The sequence below is a fragment of the Nematolebias whitei genome, chromosome 21 (genome assembly GCF_014905685.2).
Source record: "Nematolebias whitei isolate Nwh7 chromosome 21, NemWhi1, whole genome shotgun sequence".
NCBI lineage: Eukaryota > Metazoa > Chordata > Actinopteri > Cyprinodontiformes > Rivulidae > Nematolebias > Nematolebias whitei.
This window is the reverse complement of record NC_056518.1, coordinates 33,126,977-33,148,363: the sequence shown is the minus strand read 5'-3', so window position 1 is coordinate 33,148,363 and position 21,387 is coordinate 33,126,977. Positions and strand designations below refer to the sequence as shown.

The following is a 21,387-nucleotide window of genomic DNA, read 5'->3' as shown; positions in this document are numbered from 1 at the left end:
GTTGATCCTGGGGTCTTTCTGGGTGGAGTTTGCATGTTTTTCTTGTGCTTGCGTGTGTTTTCTTCAGGTACTCCTGTTCCCTCCCTCAGACCAAAAACATGCATGTTAGTCTGCCTTCAGGCCCGGGCCTCCCTTGTAAAAGAGATCTGTGATCTCACTGAGATTTGCCTGGTTAAATAAAGGTTAATAAAAAAATTAACAAAGTGGTATGGTATCTTTTAGGATTTTTTATAGCCTTAATTAAACGGACCAATTTATATTAAAAAATAACGTGTGTAAGCTCAATCACCCAGGTAAATAAATCACAAAAAGGTTAATTCATGTTATCTGGACAGATTCTCATTGGAAGAAATCCAAGAAAGTTCAATCTGGTCCTCTGGACATTCATTCTTGAGCATGTGATCAGCTGGTTTTGGTTGTCAGCAGCAAAACTGGTTGATCCACTCTGAGAAGGTGCTATTTAAGAGACCGAGCTGAAAACAGCAGCTCAGACTGAGGAAGTCTCTTGGATGAGAGACGAAACGTTTCTACATTTTTTTTTTTGCTTTGTTTTGTTTTTTGTTTTTTTGAATGTCCAGAGGACCAGATTGAACTTTCTTGGATTTTTCTACCTGGATTATTGAGCATGCATCAGGATATTGGAAGAAATGTTTCGTCTTTCATCTGAAGACTTGGTCAGTCTGAGGCCTGCACCAGGATCTGTTGTATAAATAGCACCTTATTGACGTGTTGGATGGATGTTTGACATTACATACTGTTTAGGAACTATTTTGGCTTGTTTGCCCTCAGCTGGTTCAGAGAGTAGCAAGTGGCCTTCAGGCCTAAAACAATTGATTATTTTTCATTCATTCATTCAACCTTTATTTATATAGATAAATCACATTGAGACTCGAAGACTCGTTTACAAGTGAGACCTGTTTGGACGGACTAAAAAGTAACGAAAGTGACAACATGTCGTGGATTTGGAAGCAAAAAATATCCTAACAGACTCTCATTCCTTGGCCGAGGAAAGATGGCTTGAAATAAAAAAAACACCCTGCACATAAGCACATAGCGACGCAGACATTTCATAGTGGAGGGAAGACGACAAGGGCAGTGAGCGTGTCCAAGGACACTCCAGACGCACTGTAGGAGTTCTGATAAGAATGGTATAATCAGCCAGTTCCCTCTGGTGAGATCCATAAACACTGTCGGGGGTGCCGAGGTCGACCTGGGACAGCGCCAGAGAGAATCCAAGAGTCCTGAAATGATGACACGTTTATTCAAACGGATCTCTGATAGGGCCGCAGACTTCCTCATTGGGAGAGAGGCGGGAGTTATGCACTGATCACTTGTTTAGACTGATGGTCCTTTATGCACGTGTTAAGCCGATTTTCTGGGAATTCCTCAGCAGGCTGGCTTGAAACACGTCAAGGAGCTATTTATACAACAGATTATGTTGGCAGGCCTCAGACTGACCAAGTCTTTCAGATGAAAGACGAAACGTTTCTTCCAATGAGAATCTGATGACACAATGTAACCTTGTTTTTGTGAAAACAGACTGATGTTGTTAAGAGGTGTAACTAAGCTGATTTATGCAAAAACGTGAAAATTATGAAAAATGGAGGTAAAAAACATTTGCCCAACAGTGACGCTGCGTTCTTTGTGAATAAAATATGAGATTATAAAAATTATAAATCATTGCATTCTGTTATTAATTTTTGACACTTTGCCCAAACTTCTTCAGAACTGATGTTTTAAAAGGAGAAAACTTAATAAAACTATGTCCTAAAAATGACAACACTACTGAACCTGATCTAGTTAATCATCCCGTTTTTCCCTCCAGTATTTGAGGCCAAGGATTAATTAGTTATAATTAAAAAGTAGTCCCCTCATTTCAAAGAGCCTCTTGAAATGAGGCCAAATCATCTCCAGAGAAAGCACAACAGTAAATTCAGTTTGTACCACTGCCTGGACAGAATAGTTGTAAAATTACACTTATGTAAATGTATTTAAACACTCTGATCTGAACTTTGTGCTTGTTTTGGCAAAACTCAGGGACCCCTTCATGGTCCTGTCCGGTGGTCTGTCGTACGACACCGTGGGGAGGAGAGCCTGTTTGACTGTGATGCACGGAAAGAGCACTACTGTCCTGGAGATGGACTATCCCATTGTAGATTTTCTAACGTTATGTGAAACTCCTTATCCAAATGGTGAGAACTGAACATGGTCCAGACAAACATGGCCGTGTGACGACACTGAAGTCACGTTTGTTTTGTTCAGATTTTCAGGAGCCTTATGCAGTGGTGGTCCTCCTCGAGAAGGATTTAGTTGTAATAGACCTTGGGCAAATTGGGTAATTCATTGTTTTATTATTAGTAGTATTTTTTAATTATCTTATTATTGTTGTACACCAGTTTTTCAGGCAACTTCAAGCTGTGTATGATGATGCGTTATGCCATGACAGGTACCCGATATTTGAGAGTCCGTATGCTCTGTCGATCCACGAGTCTCCTGTGACCTGCTGCGAGTACGTTGCCGACTGTCCTGCTGAACTCATTCCTGCACTTTACTCCGTCGGCAGCCGACAAAAACGACAAGGTTACAGCAAGAAGGTAGACATCCAACATTTGTTTGTCATCCTAAAGCTGCAGTTTACGTTTGAGCTTTTAGTTTTGGAGACATATTGTCTAACCAGAAAACCCATGAGAGAGAAGCTTGTGGCAGAATCAGCAAATAAACGAATAAAAACAGAAGCAGACGTTACGGTTCGTCCATAATTAAATCAGTTTTCTTTTATTTTCAGGAATGGCCTGTTAGTGGTGGAAACTGGGGCCAAGGCGCTCAGAGTTACCCAGAGATCATCATCACAGGGTTTGTATTTATAGAAATATTAAATGTATTATTGTTCCTTGGTTTTAATCTCACACTCGAATATTCTGCCACTTTTTTTATTTTTAGTCACGCTGATGGGTCAATCAAATTTTGGGATGCTTCTGCATGTGAGTACATTAAAACCATTTATTTTGTTTGTTGGAAATATTTTGTTACATAGTGCTAATCAATCAAGTCAGTGCTTAATGTTTTATTTGGATGTTTAAGACATTTTTGGTGCTTCAAAAATAAATAAAAATAAAATGTCTTGAAGTTGTAGTATTTTTTAGGACTGAATAGGTGTTGGATTAAAAAAAAACTAATTTGTTTATGTTTAAATTGATAAATGAATTATACTAAATATAATTGTTATAATTGTTAATTTTTGGGACAAAATCAAAACTAAACAGTCGAAAAGTGCTCTCAGTTGTGAGCTGGTGAAGAGGCAGTACAGATTTCTTTAACATTTCCTCAAGAACCACAACTAAAATTTTGCTTTTCAATCATTTATGGTCACCGCCAAGAGGGGGAGTTGGAAATACCCTCCGTCTGGGCATGTTGAGAGTGTGAAAACTTGAAAAATATGTGAGGTACTGACTTCCATTATGGTATATGGGTACATCTAGGGGTAAGAAAGGTTCCTTTTGGAAATTAGGTTTACACTTTCAAATCCAAGATGGCCACCACCATACATACATACACACATATATATATATAAAATATTTATTTGTAAACCGGCCACCCCGATCACTTGAGGGAACTATGATTTCTAGTTTTTATTTGACTTAAAAGTATAGTTTCCTAAATGACTGGGGTGGCCGAAGATTAATCTGTGGTGGCCAAGGCCACCATTGGCCACCCCCTGGCTTCACCATTGCACCTGATGGTGGATAAAATTGCTCTCTTTGCTCGCCAGGATCTGTCACTCTGCCTCGGACAAGCAAAAAAAAAAAACCTACCTCTGTTCTTCTGCGCAGTGGAACTTCTACCCACTTGAACATCTTGCGCCAAAAACATTTAGGTTTACTGGCATTCCCTGTTAGATTCCTCTCCAGAAATCACTCCCCTTGAAAACTAGAAACATTCACTCTTCAAAGCCCTCAGTGATGGGGAGCATCAGCATACCGCTTGTTTCAAGTTGTTTTATTAGTGTGTGCAGATGTTCTTGTCCCAACCTCTCGCCCTCGAGCTTTTATTTTTTCTTGTTCTCTAAATGCACTTGACATCTACAAGTTTAGCTTTAAAACATTTTCAACTTTTCTGTGTTTCTTATTTGAAGCAGTTTTCCATGTAGGTGACAGTGCATCATCGGGTGTTTTTATTAATTGATGTATCTTTCTTCAAAGTAATGCTTCAAGTGCTGTACAAGCTGAAGACTGCCAAAGTGTTCGAGAGGGCTCGCGGTAAGGAGGAGCAGCCAAACGCAGACATAGTCGACGAAGACCCGTTTGCCATCCAGACCTTGTTCTGGTGCCCTGAGAGCCGGATGCTGTGCGTGGCCGGAGTGTCTGCTCATGTGATCATCTACAGGTTCAGCAAACAGGAAGTCACCACTGAGGTTGTTCAGGTGGGTACACACGTTTAAAGAAATCACAATTGTGAAATAAAACCATTGCCAGTAATTGTCTAAGGCGCGGATAAAGTTTTTGCCTGTGTTTGTCTGTTTGCAAATTTTTTCATGAACCACTTGAAACCATCAGAAATATTATCACAACACAAACTCCCAAGTTCTACTCATCTAGTACGAACTTGACGCAACCTGGGCTCAAACTACAACCTCAGGATTACAGGATTACCGGATTACAGGATTACCGGATTACCGCGGCACTGACCATCAAGCTCAAAAAATGAAATATGGAGTTGTTTTTACTAAAGAGTTAACATTTTAAAAAGCTAATTCAGTGTGATAATTTTATTTCAGTCTGATATTGCTCTAGAAGATTGACAAGTTTATTGTTTAAAAAAGGTATTTTTAATTAGTTAAGTGAGGTGGTCAGTTTTCTCCTGTCATAAACTGTCATAAAGTTAAAGGGACTTCCAGGTGTTCCACGTAACCTCATTTAGAAATTGTTGTGGGGAAAAAAGAGATTCCCAAAACAACCAGGCGTAGGCTTCAACAGATTTATTGCAAAGCTTTGGAGAACAGAAGATCAATGCATTTACAGGTTCACACTTATCAACGCTTTCACCTGTCTGAGGCTCTGACCCGTTCTGACTTCCTAACAGGAAAAATTAGTTTTGTAGAAACTTCCAGCCCCTCCCCGGCCTGTCCAGCGTCATCAGAACCCAGCTGCAGAGAGAAACGGGAGGAAATCTGGGAAGTCAGACAGCTCTCAATGTCACAGTAATCATATCATATACTGACCGCTCACATGAAGACTGATTATTACTTGGAGAACGGATTATGGAACATTTGATATCATTCATGATAACAGTAAAAGAGCAGTGTATAAATACATTAATCATAGTAAATAGTAAAATTGTGGAGCATGGTGAGTGTAAATAATACACATTCCCGTGACAAAAGTCTGATCAAAATGGCCAGAACTCAATTTTTCCACATAAAATGATCTCCATCATGAAAGGCAGTGGGAGGTCCGCTTCCTTCAAAGGATGCTCGGCCTTCAACTTGTGTTTCACTCAGCCAGCTGGTAAATGGGTCATAATCGTTCCTTTTTCTTCCCATGTCCAGTAACGTGTGCCCTCTTTCTTTCAGCTCCTGGAGTTACGGATGCCGTGTGAATTCAATGACTTGGACTCCCCTGATCGAGGAGGGGAGCAGACTCCCACCCTGCCAGCCTCTGCAGCTCCCTGCAGCCCTCAGGAGGCCGAGCCGCCCAACCAGCTCTCCACAGGCGGCAACTCCTCTGAAGGGCCCCGAGACAATATACCATGCCTTCTGTACGGCCTTTTTCTTTTTTATTTATTGCTAACAGTCTCATTGAAGCGCTGCACTTTGTTATGCTTAGATTTTAAAAATCTATAAAAGTAATAGACGTAGTGATCAGTTTCTACCCCCCAGAGTTTTACACACTTAGTAAAAGTAAGTCTAAAACTCTGATGTTGTCAGGATATTCTGAAAACGTTTTGACAGTAATGGGTAGGAAAGGACCCACGGCAGCAGAAATGATTTTGTAGTCAGCGTGGCTCTGCCCGCAGGGTGATGATTCACTGCTTCACCCCGCTGTGTGTTTGGTGCAGGGTGCGGAGCTCCCCGCTGAAGCAGTCTCCGGGCTACCAGGTGGAGCTGGTGATCCAGCTGGTGTGGGTGAGCGGGGAGCCGCCTCAGCAGATCACCAGCCTGGCACTCAACTCCTCCTACAGCCTGTAAGTCTGCACAGCCTTGAGCATCTCTAAGCCTGCAGCGTCATCTCGGCGCTTGTTTCTGTATTTATGCTAACTTTGAGTGCGTCGAGGCTCTTGGATTACATCCTGTCCTAACGGAGGCAGCTGAAGAGGTAGACTGAAAGTGTGGCGCTTTGCTAGAGTCTCATACCTTCTGTCTCCCAGTGTGGTGTTTGGAAACAGTAACGGTCTGGCTGTGGTGGACTACCTCCAGAAAACCCTGCTGTTCAACATGGGCACGTTGGAGCTGTACAGCCCATCCGACCCATGCCAGAGACAGCCACGCTCCCCACGTAACCCACGGCAGCCCTCTGGAGGTGAGCCTCACTCCACCACTTCCACCTCTCTGTGCTTTCCTCCCGAGTGCTGCAGTGCAACTTCTCCCACGTGCTCCGGCTCCCGTTAATCTCCCTGAGAAACGCTCGATGCTCTTCGTTTGCTGCCGCCCTCTTATCCCTTTGTGCTGCTGAACCTCATCAGGTGGAGTGGTGGGGCAGAGCTGACTCTTGGCAGCTGCCCTGACTTCACACCACGAGCACACCCTGCAGTAGCTTCTCCCCCTCAACAGGGGGCAACACCGACAGATTCTCCATCTGTTGAGTAGGACGGTGCAACGACAGTGAAGTGTGCACGTTGGTAATCTGCAGATAAGAGCTCTGCTGTGAAATGATCATCTGCTGCAGAAAAAAAACATTATCCTTGTTTATGTTTGTGTCTACAGCCTTGTTCTTTAGTCATGTCCCCTTTGTTGTTTGTGCTCATCCTCTCTCTGTCTAATCATTCTGTCACAAATTCATTGTTTTTGTCTCAATAGCTGGCTGCTAAATTTGACATTATAGTCGTGGAATGAAGAAAGTCCATCCTCTTTCAGTTCTAAGGTTTTACAAATCAGCAATTTGATCTTTACCAGGTTCTAAAATGATTGTCCCTCATCGTGGAGCCAAGAGGGGGAGTTGGAAATACTGTCCATCCTTGCCTGTTGTGAGCTTGATAACTTGAAAAATGAGTGAGGTACCAACTTCCATTTTGGTGCGTGGCTGCATCTAGGCATAAGAACAGTTCCTTTCAAAAACTGGGTTGCCATGTCAAAATCCAAGATGGCCACCACCACCCCAATCATTTGAGGAAACTGCTTTTTCATTCTTAAATTGCTTAAAAGTATACCACTACTGTTGTATACTGACTCTGTTTTCAACAACTGGCATGGTGGAATGTGTTGGGTGTTTTTGTGCCCCAGGTTAGATTAAAATAAGTTTAGAACCTGGAGCTTTATTACGTCCTGATATATAAAACCCTAGAATTGGAGGAAAAAAGTGGACTTTAATTTTCCCATGACTGAAAACTAAAACCAAGTTTATTGTATTTAAAATGCAAAACACAGTCTGATAATAGCACAACACTTTTTTTTGTTTTAGCACTTACAAGTTCAGCAGCAAGCCACTGTGACTGTTTTTTAATTTGCACTTTTGATTTTGTTATTTTCTGTCTCACTGTTCACTCCTTTGTCTCTCTCTGTGATCTGATCAAGACTGTCCAACTGCTACGTCTTACATGTCCAGACTTTCTAACTTGTATTCTCAGTCCGTGAAAAAAATGCGCTCATCTCACTTCAGTAAGTCCCGTTATGTCAGAACTTTTTCCTTCTCACTTCATTATTGTTGAAAGCTTTTTGACTTATCAAAGTCCAACACCCACCATTTATTCACATTGCACATCCTGCGAAACATGATGGAGACATAAATAACTATGTTCTGTGGCAAACGTTGAAAAGTAACGCAAACTGGTTTTCAAAACTTAGTTTTAGCTGACATCATCAGCCTTCTGTAATCATTAGCCATGTGCACAGTGGTTTGTTTCTTTTGTTTGTTTGCTTACATTTATTGAACACTTGTGGCCTGCAAGGGGAGCGGGCGGGACATAAGAACTTAAGAACACTTTGGACTGTAATAGTGGGTGTTGGACTTTGGGTACACTCCATGGTTTTGACACAGGAGCTCCATATCTCCAGTTCTCAGCAGTAAAGTGGGAGAAGTATTTGTAGCTTGAGAGCACCTAAACAAAATCTGGTTGTGTATCTTTCTTTGGCTTTGTGTGTTAGACAAACGATACTGACGCATGGAATTACAAAGATTTGTACTAGATTTAAGTGTTGTTTTTATTTTTTATTTAAATAGTAGCAATCCTTTCCATTCTTCAGTTAGGTGACTAGTTTAGTGTAGCAAGTGACTTTTGTGGAGTTGAACGTTTTCTATATTTTAAATGTCAACGTGCGTGACTCCTGCAGGACTTTGTGAATCCAACGACGGCTCAAATAACTCGGAGGACCGATGCAAGTCGCCCACTTCAGGTAGGCCTCTCTAACGTCGCCACCCCCCCCCCCCCGTTTTATTTTATTCTAGTTTTAAACCACACCTTGTATAAAACGTTGCTGTTCATCACGTAGGATCTAACTCACCGTGCAATTCAGACGATGAGCGAAAGCAGAACTTCATAGAGAAGGGTACTGTTCATTTAAAATGCACACGTCCTTTAATTCTAGCAGCTCACTAATGTCTGAAACATCTGATTTGTGTTTTTGAACCTTATTTCTAGTGAAGTTAAAAAGCAGACGCTTTTCCAAGACGGTTGCCAATGACTTTGGTACTGTATCTTCCTCGTGTTTTCGTTGTGATTCCTCTCTCTTGGCTCTGAATGACGGTGCTCTAACCTCCTGTGCCTCCTCTGCCAATCAGTGCAAGAAAGAGCTGCATTCAGTCAGTGGATTTTCACTGATCCCACGGGGTTTAACAGCTGTTGTAAAATTATTCAAGTGCTCTTGTCAGATGCATGACATGTCTTTTAGATTTAAGCACTCAGATTTTCTATGCAGTTTATTTTTTTTACAACTGTGGATAAAATATTTACCAATGAGACCCAAAATCACAGAGTTGAACTTTTGCACATTCATCCAAAGTGAAGATTTGCTCTACAAACGTGCTGCTCTCACCCACTCTGATCACACCTGAAGGAGTCCTCGTGTCTTTTAAGGATGAATAAATAAAAAAACGCTCTTCAAATTTGATGATTAATCTTTTTCTTTGAGTGTTCAACCCCCTCCACCACCACAAACACCCGTCCTTTAACTGGACTGCGAGTGTTTCTTTAAACTCACCATCTACCCCTAACGCAATACAGAGAGAAACATGACCATATTTATGTAAACTAGAACAAATAGCATTTCTGTTAAATGCAGTAGAACCCTACCGATGTGGAAATTTTGGCGATTGTTGGTATCAGTATTGTGGGTGGAATGTGAATGTCGATAACCGATATAATGCCTGAAAATGTTTGATCTTTGTCCTCCCCCAAGAATGTAAGAAAACAGCGAGTGGAGCGGGGCTTGTTTATTTAGCACAGCTGTTAGCAACCATGAAGCTAAGCTAATCAGATCCACCTACACGTAGTCCCACAGTGGGTTTACAAGTGGAGCGCTGGTCATAAAAACAGTCTTCCTAACGAGCGATCACATTTTCTATCCTCCACTAGTTAACATAGAGTTATCAAGTGTGTTACAAAAATATACCTGTTCATTGTTTAAACAGTCACATATGGTGAAGGTTAATTAGTATTGATCGCAGCAGAGTTTATTTTTCTTTGTAGAGAAGTAAAGATTTCAGACAAATGACACATTTCATTGAGAACGACAAAGATAATGTTACTGAACTAAAAATACACCAAGCTCTATGAGCATAAAATAAAAACAATACGCCGAACAGCAGCACGAACTTGAGACTTGAGAGACGTGTAGCTAATGTCAAGTAAGTTGGAGGATTGAAGAGAATTTGTTGTTGATTTATTTTACAGATCAGTTAAAATGAACTTGCCATGCTCCGTTTAGCAAAACATGCTACACAGTATTGCTCGCTGTTTCGGCTGTTCTGAAACTGAAACTTAAGTGAACGGCCATGACTTGAAAGTAGTCTTCATGCTACCTTTGCTGGATACATTGTACAATTATGGCTTGTTCTCAGCATTTTAGGGGTGAAAATCATTTCTTATATCTGCACATAATGGGACAATTATCACGATACCGATAAGTTCCCGAACGTCTATAACGGCCTAAAATATCGGCCCTACCGATCAGTTGGGCTAAAACATAGTGTAAATGCGGAGTCCTAATTGACCTGGTTATTTGCTGGAGAAATTACAAAAATGGCAGAAATTCAGCTAAAGGTATCAAAGGGTTAGCCAAAAGTTGCAAAATTTAGCCAAAAGCTAAAATGCACAAAGTGCTAGCTAAAATTAAAAATGGCTAAAGAAGACAAAAATGCAGCCAGCTTGCCAAAACAGATTTCAAAGGTGACTTTTTCTGAAGGATTCAAAGATTTCTACACGTATTTATTTGAGAAAAATATTTATAAAGTTAGATCATTTTTAAAAGAAGACATGAGTAAGTGGCTGGAGCGAATATTCGAAGAATAACCGAGAACTTGCCTACAAATTTGAAGAGTTCTCAGTCCAGCATAGACGCAGACATCAAGGGTGAATCTGTAAAACATAAAGCTGGGTCCTCCTAGTGAATCTGGGTCAGTGCATGTGACTTAATCCACTTTTATTTTTCATATGAAAGCATAGAAAATCTGCTTCCTGGTTTGGTCTTTGCAGCACTAACCACTTGAACGTTTAACTAAACTCTGACTTCTGCTGTATTTCTGATTTCAGGGCTTCAGTTCAGTGTAATCTGTTAACTATCCGCTCATTATTTTTCCTTCTTCACCTGCTCTTCTTGCCTAACGATGTGCATTATAATCTTATTTCTCAACTGCCTCTTGCTTTGACAGTCCAGGGTCCTCTGTGATGCTTCTGCCTCGTTTGTATTCTGGTCACTCTGAGGGTGGTTATATACTGCAACAGGCAACTTTTGGGGTTTTATGTTGTATAAGGCAGCACTCCTGGGAAAAAATAAGTGGTGACCATAATCATTTGTAGTTTTTCATATGAACCCCTTTAAAACTGATTACAGTAGGGCTGGGCGATTAATAAAATATTATCTCAGTATTTCACAGCTTTATCACAATAAAGAATCTAAATTTCTGCTGTTTAAAATCCTCACTGTCCCGTCACGGAGCAAAATGGGAGAATTGGAAATATCTGTCTGTCACTTCATGTATGATGTGAGCATAACTTGACATACAATTGAGTTACTGAATAATATTATGGTGTGTAGCTACATCTAAGCAAAATGAAGGTTCCTTTCAAAAATTGAATTGTAACGTCAAAATCCAAGATAGTTGCTGCCATATATGTATATATGTTAACATTATAAAATAAGCAACATGTCGACGTCCATTTTGGTGTGTGGCCAAGTCACAATCCAAGATGGCCACCACCATATACTGTATATGTAAACTGACCACCCCAATTATTTGATGCAACTGTGCTTTTAAATTTTTATAGTGCTCAAACGTAAAATTTCCTCAAATAATTTGGGTGGCCGAAGATTAATCCATGGCAGGGCTATTCAACTGGTGGCCCGGGGGCAAAATCAGGCCCACGGGTGTGCTCAGTTCAGCCTACCAATACGTTCACTTCTAAATAAAAGTAGATGTTAAATTGTAAAACACACAATGAGAATAACTGCTGGATGTCCAGCCCCTGAGCTTTTGCTTTCAGTCACTGTGGCCCCCTGAGGAAATTAGTTGACTAACCCTGATCCATGGTGTCCAAGGCCACCGATGACCACCCACTAACACCGCCACTGCACCTGGTGATGGATACATTTGTTCGCTCCAGGATCCGTCACTCTGTGCTGCCTCAGACGAGCAGCAATAAAACCTCCCTCTGTTCTTCAGTGTGACTCCTACCCACCTGAATATCTTGCACCAAAAACATTAAGGTTTACTTTCAATCACTGATCCGTTCCATTCCAGAAAAACACTAATCTAAAAAAAAAACTACAAACATTCACTATTCGGCTCCCTCAGCGCCGGGGAACATCAGCGTACCACTCGTTAGGATGTCTGAGGGCCTGAGCTGGGATGTGTTTGAGGGACCTCGTAAACTTCTTCTGAATTAGACACAGATGTTAAAAGTAGCTGTTAAAATTTACAGTCCATGTTCTGTTTCTGATCCTCGTATGAAATATTTACACACAGAAAAACCAGACGTGGCAGGTACTTGGTATTTATCGCCCAGCCCATATTTAGTTTTGTTCCTCACTGAAAGAGCTTCTTCATGATCAGAATAAACTGAAAGCTCTGTTTTTATGCCCCCAACAGTTGTCCTACAGTTGGTATTATCCCTCCTAAGAATGGCTCTCACTTATATATTTCTAATCAATGATGGCACACTGATTTGATATTTGATCGATTTGAGTAAAAATCTATTTTTAGTCGTCATTTCCTAAAAACAATGGAGGCTGTTTGTTTCTGTTACAGCCAAGATGTCACGGAAAATTAGCTCGCCTACTGAGCAAAAACCAGAGCTGGGTAAGCTTTAAGATCTTTGTTTGTTTGTTTGTTTTACAGGTCTTCATAATGCTCCTTAAGGTCTTTGTTTATATTAAAGGTACTCATTTCAAAGTCATGAAGACCGGTGGGAAAAAAAGTTTATGAAATAAAATATCTGCCAAGTATTTTTCTAAAATTGATGTTTTAAAAAATCTTAAACGAGTGCATTAGTTTCCTTTTGGAAACCGCCAAAGTGACTGATAAAGGTCAACAGTGGTGATCTCTGTGGTAAAATCTGACGGTATTTATGTTTCTGCATATTTAAGCTTTGGTTTTAGGAGTTGGTTACGCAGATAAAATAATAGGTAATGTTTGAACAATAAATTTATTGATCTGGAAAAAGTAATAAAATATAAACTGGCCACTCCAATGATTTGAGGAAACTATGCTTTCTAGTTTATATATTGCGTAGCCAATATTAATATGTGGTGGCCATGGCCACCATTGGCCCCCCTCTGGCTCCACCACTGCGCCAGGTAGTGGATAAACTTGCTCCCTTCACTCACAGACATAGACGTTTAATTTCAAACTTTGCCATGAGTACCTTTAGATGTAGAGCTGTGAAGTCCTTCTGTAAACGAGTGTTGACGTCTTTTCACTGCGACTTGAGATAAAAGCTGTTTTTGTTTGCACCGGGCTCAGAGCGTCGGACACACAGGTGGCACGCTAAGACGTGTAAGAAGCATGTTTGTTGTGTGAAAGATGACGAGAAGGGAACCAGGATGCTCCTGAAGGGGCCCATCAGTAGAACTAAGTCAGAACCCAACTACTGTAAGTGGACCAGCCATGGGCTGACTTGGGCTGAAGTGGGATAACTCGTACTAACCGTATCTCTTCCCCGACCAGCGATGCATTATTTTGTTTCTTGTTTTGGTAACTGGTTCTCGTGACACTAATCATCTCACGATTATTGTCTCCTTCTTTTTGAGGAATGGTGAATGCATTCAGTGTCGACGGGCTGGCTTTTCTTGTTTGCAGTTTATTTTTCCTTGAAAAGTACCGGTTCTCACATGATGGTCAATTTATGTAAACTTTCTCCTCCAGGCCGTAGATTTGTTTTTTCTGTGGGAAGTTTCTAATTTCTTGTTTTGGCTTCAGTTCAAACAGCTAAAGTGGAGCAGCTAAAACTAGTTGTGAGACAAGCACCAAATTTGGCATGGTTGTTCGCTCTACCTGTTTGGCCATCTAAAAACTCTTCTTGTTCTTCTTCTTGTTCTTCTTGTTCTTGTTCTTCTTGTTGCTCTTGTTCTTCCTTCTTTTTGTTCTTCTTCTTGTTGTTATTGTTCTTTCTTCTTGTTCTTCTTCCTTCTTCTTGTTCTTGTTGTTTTTGCTGTTCTTGTTCCTTCTTTCTTATTGTTGTTATTGTTCTTGTTCCTTGTTCTTGTTGTTCTTCTTCTTCCTTCTTCTTGTTCTTGCTGTTCTTGTTCCTTCTTTCTTCTTATTGTTTTCATTCCTTCTTTCTTCTTCTTGTTGTTGTTGTTGTTCTTCCTTCTTCTTCTTGTTATTGTTCTTGTTCTTCCTTGTTGTTCTTGTTCTTCCTTCTTCTTCTTGTTATTGTTCTTGTTCTTCCTTCTTGTTCTTCTTCCTGTTATTGTTCTTGTTCCTTCTTCTTTCTTCTTGTTATTGTTGTTCTTGTTCCTTCTTTCTTCTTCTTGCAGCATGTCCCTCTTCAGGGATCGCCACAGCGAGTCACCCTCCTTCATCTCACTCTGCCCTCAGCCTCCTCCATCCTCCGTGGCCATCTAAAAATCCAAGATAGTAAATTTATTAAAAATAATTATTATTTTTCATTTACTAGAATGTGTTACTTGCAGAGGACAATGTTACATATTAACTGGCACAAAGATCATTTAAATTGATCAGTTGATATTACCATATGATTTCTGTGTAGAAATAAGCTGGTTTTGGCAGCCATCTTGGATATTCCAATGGCCAATCAGGCAGTTTTGACAAATATCTCCAAGAAAATCATCATACTAAGTTTGGTGCTTGTATCACAATTTGCTTGAGTTTTCTATTTTCTGCTGCAGTCCTATGAGGCATAAATAATTCTTGTTGCGTTGAAAAGCAGTTACTCTTTGTTTCTTATTGTTCTACATTTATACTTTACTGCATTTTTCACATTGAGGATGTTGTCAGGTGCAGTTGCAGAAAAACACAATTAAACCTGCATGTTCAGAGGAACACATCTCAGTGTAAAAAGCCTTTTGCTCTGTTCTGGACTATGAATGGTTCAGAGACGGTGGCCGGTGTGCTCAACTAATGTCTTGCAGAACGTGGCTCTAACGGTTTCCTGTTTGCTTTGTAACCTGCTAAATTACGTCTGTGTGGTGCAACTTGTTGCCTCATTCTCTCCCTTTTGTCCTCGATCCTGCTGCGCAGATGTCAAGGATAACGCGTTCAGCCGCTCGCGGAGTTCGAGCGTAACCAGCATAGACAGGGAGTCTCGAGAGGCCGTCTCCTCTCTTTACTTCTGTGAGAGTTTCCCCAGGAAGTCGGACAGCCTGGTCAGCCCCTGTCTGTTGGTGGGCACCACCCAGGGCTCTGTGATGATGCTGGCTGTGTGTTTGCCACCGGGCGGTGACCAGCGGCTGCAGCAGCCCGTCAGCTTCTCCTCCTGCGGTAAGAGTCTGATGCTCTTTTCTGAGTCTTCTTCTGAGATTCAGACACATTAAAATCCACTCAGTCCTCTGACTGCCCGGCTGAATAAGTTGTGAAACGCTCCTCCAGTTGTTTATTTGTCCCACTTTTACAGCTTGTGTTGCTTCTGTCCAAACTTTTTTAATTTGAATTGATTCAATCAAACATTTTTTACCATTTTTAATTTTTTTGGTCCCTCGTTACAAAGCAAAGAGTTGTGGCATCTGCCATGTGGCCACAAAACTAAGGTTCAACACAAAATGTAACAAGCCTACAATTATTTTTCATCATTTTGAGTCACAATTTATGAAAAATGTTGCTCAGAATTCATATAGCTTGGAGATAATTAGGCTATTGGTATAGATAACTGTAATAATGTGTTGACTTGCGTGTAATGTGTTGTGTGTGGTACTCTAGTTTTATTCTTTTTACTCAAAGAACAAACTGAAAGCTCAAGGATACTATGGGTCAGGAGAGTAACAGAAATATTTATTTCCCGTCAAAGGAAAGTGCTGAAGCCTAAAACAAAAATGTAAACTAAAATGGTAGCAAGTGTTTTTATTGTCTTTAGTTGTATTATTGCTGTTTCTAATCAAATAGTTAATTTTAGGCACCTTGGCCAGACTTGTAGGAGGGATTTTAACCATGGCTCTTCTTGACGCTACTGGATCTCTGCTGCCCCCTTCCTACGAGACGTGGTATGACCCGAACGCCTCGGATGAGGAGAAGGAGAAGGGCCGGAGGCGCAGGCCAGCCTCTCCCCCGTCATCAGAAGGCCAGGACGCTCAGTTTTCTGTGCTGTGCTCGGAGAAGCAGGCCAAGGTGGTGGCCATGCCCTCCCACACCTGCATCTACAAACACAACATCACAGAGACGTCGTTTGTGCTGAGGGCTGACGTGGTGCAGATGGCCGGTGCTTACTGCCTCGCCTGTTTCTGTGCCAACGGCCACATTATGACCCTCAGGTATTTCTACTCACTGTTCTTTGTAGTCTGTTATCTTTAATCAAACTACCTGAAAGCATCTACAAAGATGTATAGATGCTTTCAGTAGTTATAGCTTTGACCTTATTGTTTGACGTTTGTATGGTCCCAGCTTGCCCAGTCTGCGGCCTCTGCTGGACGTGAACTACCTGCCGCTGACTGACATGCGGATAGCAAGAACGTTTTGCTTCTCTAACTTGGGACAGGCTCTGTACCTCACGTCCCCCACTGAGATTCAGAGGATCACCTACAGCCAGGAGACCTGTGACAACCTACAGGTAGGTCAGATAAATGAGAACTTGTGTTGGCTAATGCCCATTTATTTGATCTGCTCTCATTGACACAAGGGTAAAGCCAGCGTCTCGCTGGGTTGTGACTGTTGGAGACGTTTTGAGATCTGGGCGTGTCTTTTGTGAGAGCAGAGCTGCTGTGCAGGTGCCAGAATGCAGCTCTTGTGCTGATGAGACCCGTTGTGACGCCCACAACAAAGCCGAGCTGATTCGTAGGCTCCTCCAGTGACGTTGAATCGTCTACATTCCTTACAAACTCCTCCTTCAGGACCACCTCTGCTCCATTTCCCTTCCTTTCCATGTCACAATAAATGATTAAACTCTTCTCCAGTGCTGCAAGCTTTGCTGCACTTCACCTTCATCTGTTGCACACATAAAACATCTACCTTCCTTCTCGGCATCATGTCAGCCAGCTCACCCTCAGTCCTACACTCTTGACTTTCTTCTTCTCTATCTCCTGGTACATTTCCCTCCTCGTGTTCTTCAACCAGCAGTAGCACAATTTCCTCTGGCACTCTGTTGTTTAACGTATCGTTTTAAAGTGCTCTTTAATCCCATTGATGTAATAATAATAATCTGACTGTGCTCAGTGTGTTCATCTTGGGGCAGAAAATGTTCCGACAGCCGTGGTGACAGTGTTGTGCTCCTCAGGAGATGCTCAGTGAGTTGTTCACCCCCGTGGAGACGCCGGAGGCTCCAAATAGAGGATTCTTCAAAGGTCTTTTTGGTGGAGGAGCTCAGTCTTTGGACAGGGAGGACCTCTGTGAGTCCACCATGCCCCTCATTACTGCACACATTGAAATAATTCATTCACTCTGCTTTAAGGGCGCTTATCTCCCACCAGTAAAACGTGGGCGATAATGTTTTTACTGTGTCTGTTATCAAAACGTTTAGGAAAGCACAGATCAGATTTTGATGAAACTCTTAAAAAGTTGTTTAATGTCGTCTACACCTGATGGGGTCAGCCCAGTTTAAGATGGTCACCTCAACTGGCCTCTCCAAACACCAAGTTGTCTCCAACTCGGTGAATTTCACAGATGTTGAGCTAAACTTTGGTGTGTTGGCTGAGAGTAATCCAGAACACAAACTCTGATTCTAACAGAAGCAAAAGATCTCATAATATCTAACAGTTATTTTCTAGCTTTGACCCAAGTCTTTATAACATGAGCTGAAACTCTGGCATGACGGGCGAAAGACGAACGCCGGTCTTTAGTTTCCATCAGAGATTCTGCCGCTCGCTCGCGTTTACACAAGAAGGTTACGACCATGGTGCTAATTTTATTTTTCTCCTCAATTCTGACTTTAATATCAGAATTTATTTATTTTTTCCTCATAATTAAATAAAAAATCAAATTATGAATCTTAGAATTTGGATTTTCTTTTCAGAATTATGAGGAAAGAGTTGGACGTGTGAGATTTCAGTCAGATTCTGAGATTTAAATGTGAATTGTGAGAAAAACGACAGAATTCTGACTTTCATTTCAGAATTCAGATTTATTTCTTCTCAGAATTGAGGAGAACGTTTATCACCGTGGCCCTCATCCTCTTGAGTAGATTTCAAGTTGTGAGGATTTGGAAGAAAGTTTGTTCCATTATCATGTTTTTTCTGAAATGTAATGTAATTTAGCATCTTTCTGGTTTTCTTTGCCAGTTGGCGAAACAACTGCTGGTAAAGCGTCTCGCAGCCTAGCCCAGCACATCCCCGGTCCCGGCAGCATGGAGGGCATGAAGGGGGCCGCGTCCGGGGTCGTGGGCGATCTGGCCCGGGCCAGGATCGCTCTGGACGAGAGGGGCCAGAAGCTGGGCGAGCTGGAGGAGAGGACGGCAGCCATGATGGCCAGCGCAGAGTCGTTCTCCAAACACGCTCATGACGTAAGAAAAACGTCTTGAACAGTGGAGGCACTTCTTTAAAAAGTTGGATATAATTTATTTAGAAACACTGGACATGTTTTAATAAAACTTGCAGAAATGAATCGTCTACAACTCAAGATGGCCGCTGAAGCCAACTGACCCTGACAAACCAAAACGCTACAATTCATTAAAAACGAACAAACGCTGAACTAAAACCTGACGTGGCGGTTGAGTCCGATTCACACTTGAGCTGATTAATTTTGCAGTTAACCATTTACAGTCAGCTTTGTCTGTTAGCAAAATATCTCTTGAACCACCCAACAAATTGAATGAGATGTTCAGGAACTTTTCATTGGATGTCCGTCTAAAATTAACTCTTAAAGATGAAGATGTGAAGATGACCTCCACACCCAGCTCACTCACAGAACGAGTATAGCTCCGTTTGGACTAACGTTTGGTGTGGTGGTAGCTGAGAGTTATTCACAAAGCACACTCCAGGTGCTCCTCACGGCACGAACCTCTGGCATCAACGCTGTTTCTCTGTTAGCAAAATATCTTGTGATGGGTGGATTTTAATGAAACCTTCAGAAAGTGATCATTGGATGATCTACAGACTGTCGCCACCAGCTGATGCACCAAACGTTCATCTCAGTCAGTTTAGCAGATTTTAAGCTAAAATCTGATACAACTGTATCATTTATTATCATCAACAAGATCTTCGTGTAAAACTGAAAGGCAGCAGGGGAAATCCTGTGAACATCTTTCTTTGTGTTTGTTTTTCCTCAGATGATGCTGAAGTACAAAGATAAGAAGTGGTACCAGCTCTGATGGCCGTGTGTGACTGTAGGACTCCTGGAACTGGAGGTCCTCTTGCATTCATCTTCTTTAATTTTCCTCCACGTTCAGCAGAATGGTGCGCTCTGTCTCCGCTCTGTGTCTCCGCTCTGCGTTACTTCAGTGACCAGAGGGCGACTGCAGAGCAGAACCGCCCGCGAGATGATGCAGACGGAGAGGGAGCAGCTCTTTGGCCTCTCCTTTGTCTCACCTGAGAGAACGTTTGTCCACGTCTGTCCCCAAAGGATGCACTCGGATACAGCTCATACGTGTATAAATATATATCCGCACACTTTCTGTTGTGATGGAGGAAAACGAAACATTTTCCTTCCCCAGCCCTTTATCATGTCTGCCAAACACCTTACCGAGGCGAAAAGGCTGATCCTTCAAAACGAATCAAGTCTACGAACACAGAAGGTTCTGAAGGATTGTTTGAACTTCTTTTGGTTTTATGGTGTTTATTATTTATACTTTGTCCTCTGCCATATGTCCGTAACTTGTTTCTGTTGTATTCCTTGTGTAGAAGGGGCCCATCAAGCACTTAGATGAGTAAAAATTCAACTGGACAGGGAGATGGTGGATGTGTTGCCTCTCTGAATAAGGGCTGGTCGTTGGGTCTTCTGTGGCCAACCATTCTTCTCCAGGAGTTACTGTGGAGGTGGAACTTTGAGTGTATTTTAACATTGAAGTAGATATTTATTGAGAAAAGATATACGTGTATAGAAGGAGGAAGAAAATTCTGTATCGGGCATTACTTTTTGTTTGTCTAAGAAATGTGCAAAAAAGTGCTGAACACGTTTACCCTCGATGAAGAGTTTACATTGATCGTGGATCAGATGAGTTGATACACTGGAAAACCCACCAAGGTCTCGTGGTTTGTGGCTTTCGGGTGTCCTTTGAGATTGTTGACGTTGTCAACAGGCCAAACAAAGATTGTCCTTAATATAATAAATATAAATGTTTATTTTGGTTACAATTTGAAGATTTCTGGGATAAAAGTCGTATCTATACAAGATTGCTCAGACTTGTTTTTGGCATTCTTTTGTAGCTGAAGTAGATTTTTTTTTGTCTTGTTTCTCACTGCGTATAGAAACACGCATGCGTCTCTTACAGCTCAGTGGAAGTGAGGATGCTCTTATTGTATTTGTAGCTGCCAGCAGAAAGGCCCGAGCACAACACCTTGTTGCACACCGTGCTGCCGGTCCTCTCTTTCTGAATCTTTCACTTAAAAAAAAAATCTTTTTTTGCCTTTTGACTCATGATGCATTTATGCTAACCTCTACCTATGTGTGTGTGTGTGAACATGCATATACGCAGGAATATGTTTGATACTACAGAAATACAGTGTATTACAGTAGGTCCGAGGTTTTTGCTTGACAGTGTTTTTTATGTGTGATTGATTTTTTTTCACAAGTTGCAAAGATATGCTGCTATTTGTGTCAATATAGGAGCATCATCTGTTTTTATTTTGAAAAGAGACGAGACTTTGTCGGTTCAGATTGCTGCCAAATGTAAATAGCACGACTGCTGGACACAAATCTGACGGTGCGGGTTTAAACGTTGTGACGTCCATGTTCTTTTCTTACACCAAAGAGTTGCCTAATTTCACAAAGTTGTCTTGATTTCCACCCCCCGCCCCCCAGAAATGATCAGACTGAAGCTAGTTGGACTCTTGCAGACCACGGTGTACGAGGAGGACGTCTTCCTCGCCGTTTCAAACGGAGTTCAGAAAGACGGCGTCGAAGGGTTTCGTTCCAAAACGAGACGTCCGCCAGAGAATCCTGGAGATGTCCTGAAAGCTGGAAGTAATTATTATCTCTGGACGTGCGCAGGAACGGAACATTTCTAAATAAATTTCCAAAAGAATTTAATCCAACAAAGCTGTCAAAAATCTATTTTCCATCGTTTTTGTACATGTGGGTCAACTACGATAAAAATAACTATTAACTGCGCACCACCGTCGCAAACGTCCACGGCACCTTTTGTAATGAGTCGAGTTTCGTTGCCAACAATTAGTCATTTGTTTACATTCGGTCTGACGAAAACAATGCGTGTGCTACATGTCCCGTCTGTCCTCTACGTGTCTCGTCTGTCCCCTACGTG

General features: G+C 41.6%; 1 protein-coding gene across 2 annotated transcripts in view; it reads left to right on the top strand.

Annotated features, from left to right (window-relative positions):
• Positions 1-19,278, top strand: part of stxbp5b (syntaxin binding protein 5b (tomosyn)) — a 40,143-nt gene extending 20,865 nt beyond the window's left edge. The window contains exons 10-28 of one of the 2 annotated variants that reach the window (XM_037694971.1): positions 2,038-2,192; positions 2,263-2,335; positions 2,447-2,594; positions 2,786-2,853; positions 2,941-2,981; positions 4,200-4,420; positions 5,570-5,754; positions 6,055-6,180; positions 6,364-6,515; positions 8,483-8,545; positions 8,642-8,698; positions 8,791-8,838; positions 12,615-12,665; positions 15,069-15,308; positions 15,937-16,291; positions 16,422-16,587; positions 17,251-17,362; positions 18,251-18,471; positions 19,237-19,278. In XM_037694971.1, coding sequence (XP_037550899.1) covers positions 2,038-2,192; positions 2,263-2,335; positions 2,447-2,594; positions 2,786-2,853; positions 2,941-2,981; positions 4,200-4,420; positions 5,570-5,754; positions 6,055-6,180; positions 6,364-6,515; positions 8,483-8,545; positions 8,642-8,698; positions 8,791-8,838; positions 12,615-12,665; positions 15,069-15,308; positions 15,937-16,291; positions 16,422-16,587; positions 17,251-17,362; positions 18,251-18,471; positions 19,237-19,278 — 2,524 coding nt within the window. The remainder of the gene's footprint in view (positions 1-2,037; positions 2,193-2,262; positions 2,336-2,446; positions 2,595-2,785; positions 2,854-2,940; positions 2,982-4,199; positions 4,421-5,569; positions 5,755-6,054; positions 6,181-6,363; positions 6,516-8,482; positions 8,546-8,641; positions 8,699-8,790; positions 8,839-12,614; positions 12,666-15,068; positions 15,309-15,936; positions 16,292-16,421; positions 16,588-17,250; positions 17,363-18,250; positions 18,472-19,236) is intronic. The other variant, XM_037694972.1, reaches the window with a different exon arrangement.
• Positions 19,279-21,387: the final 2,109 nt, after the last annotated feature.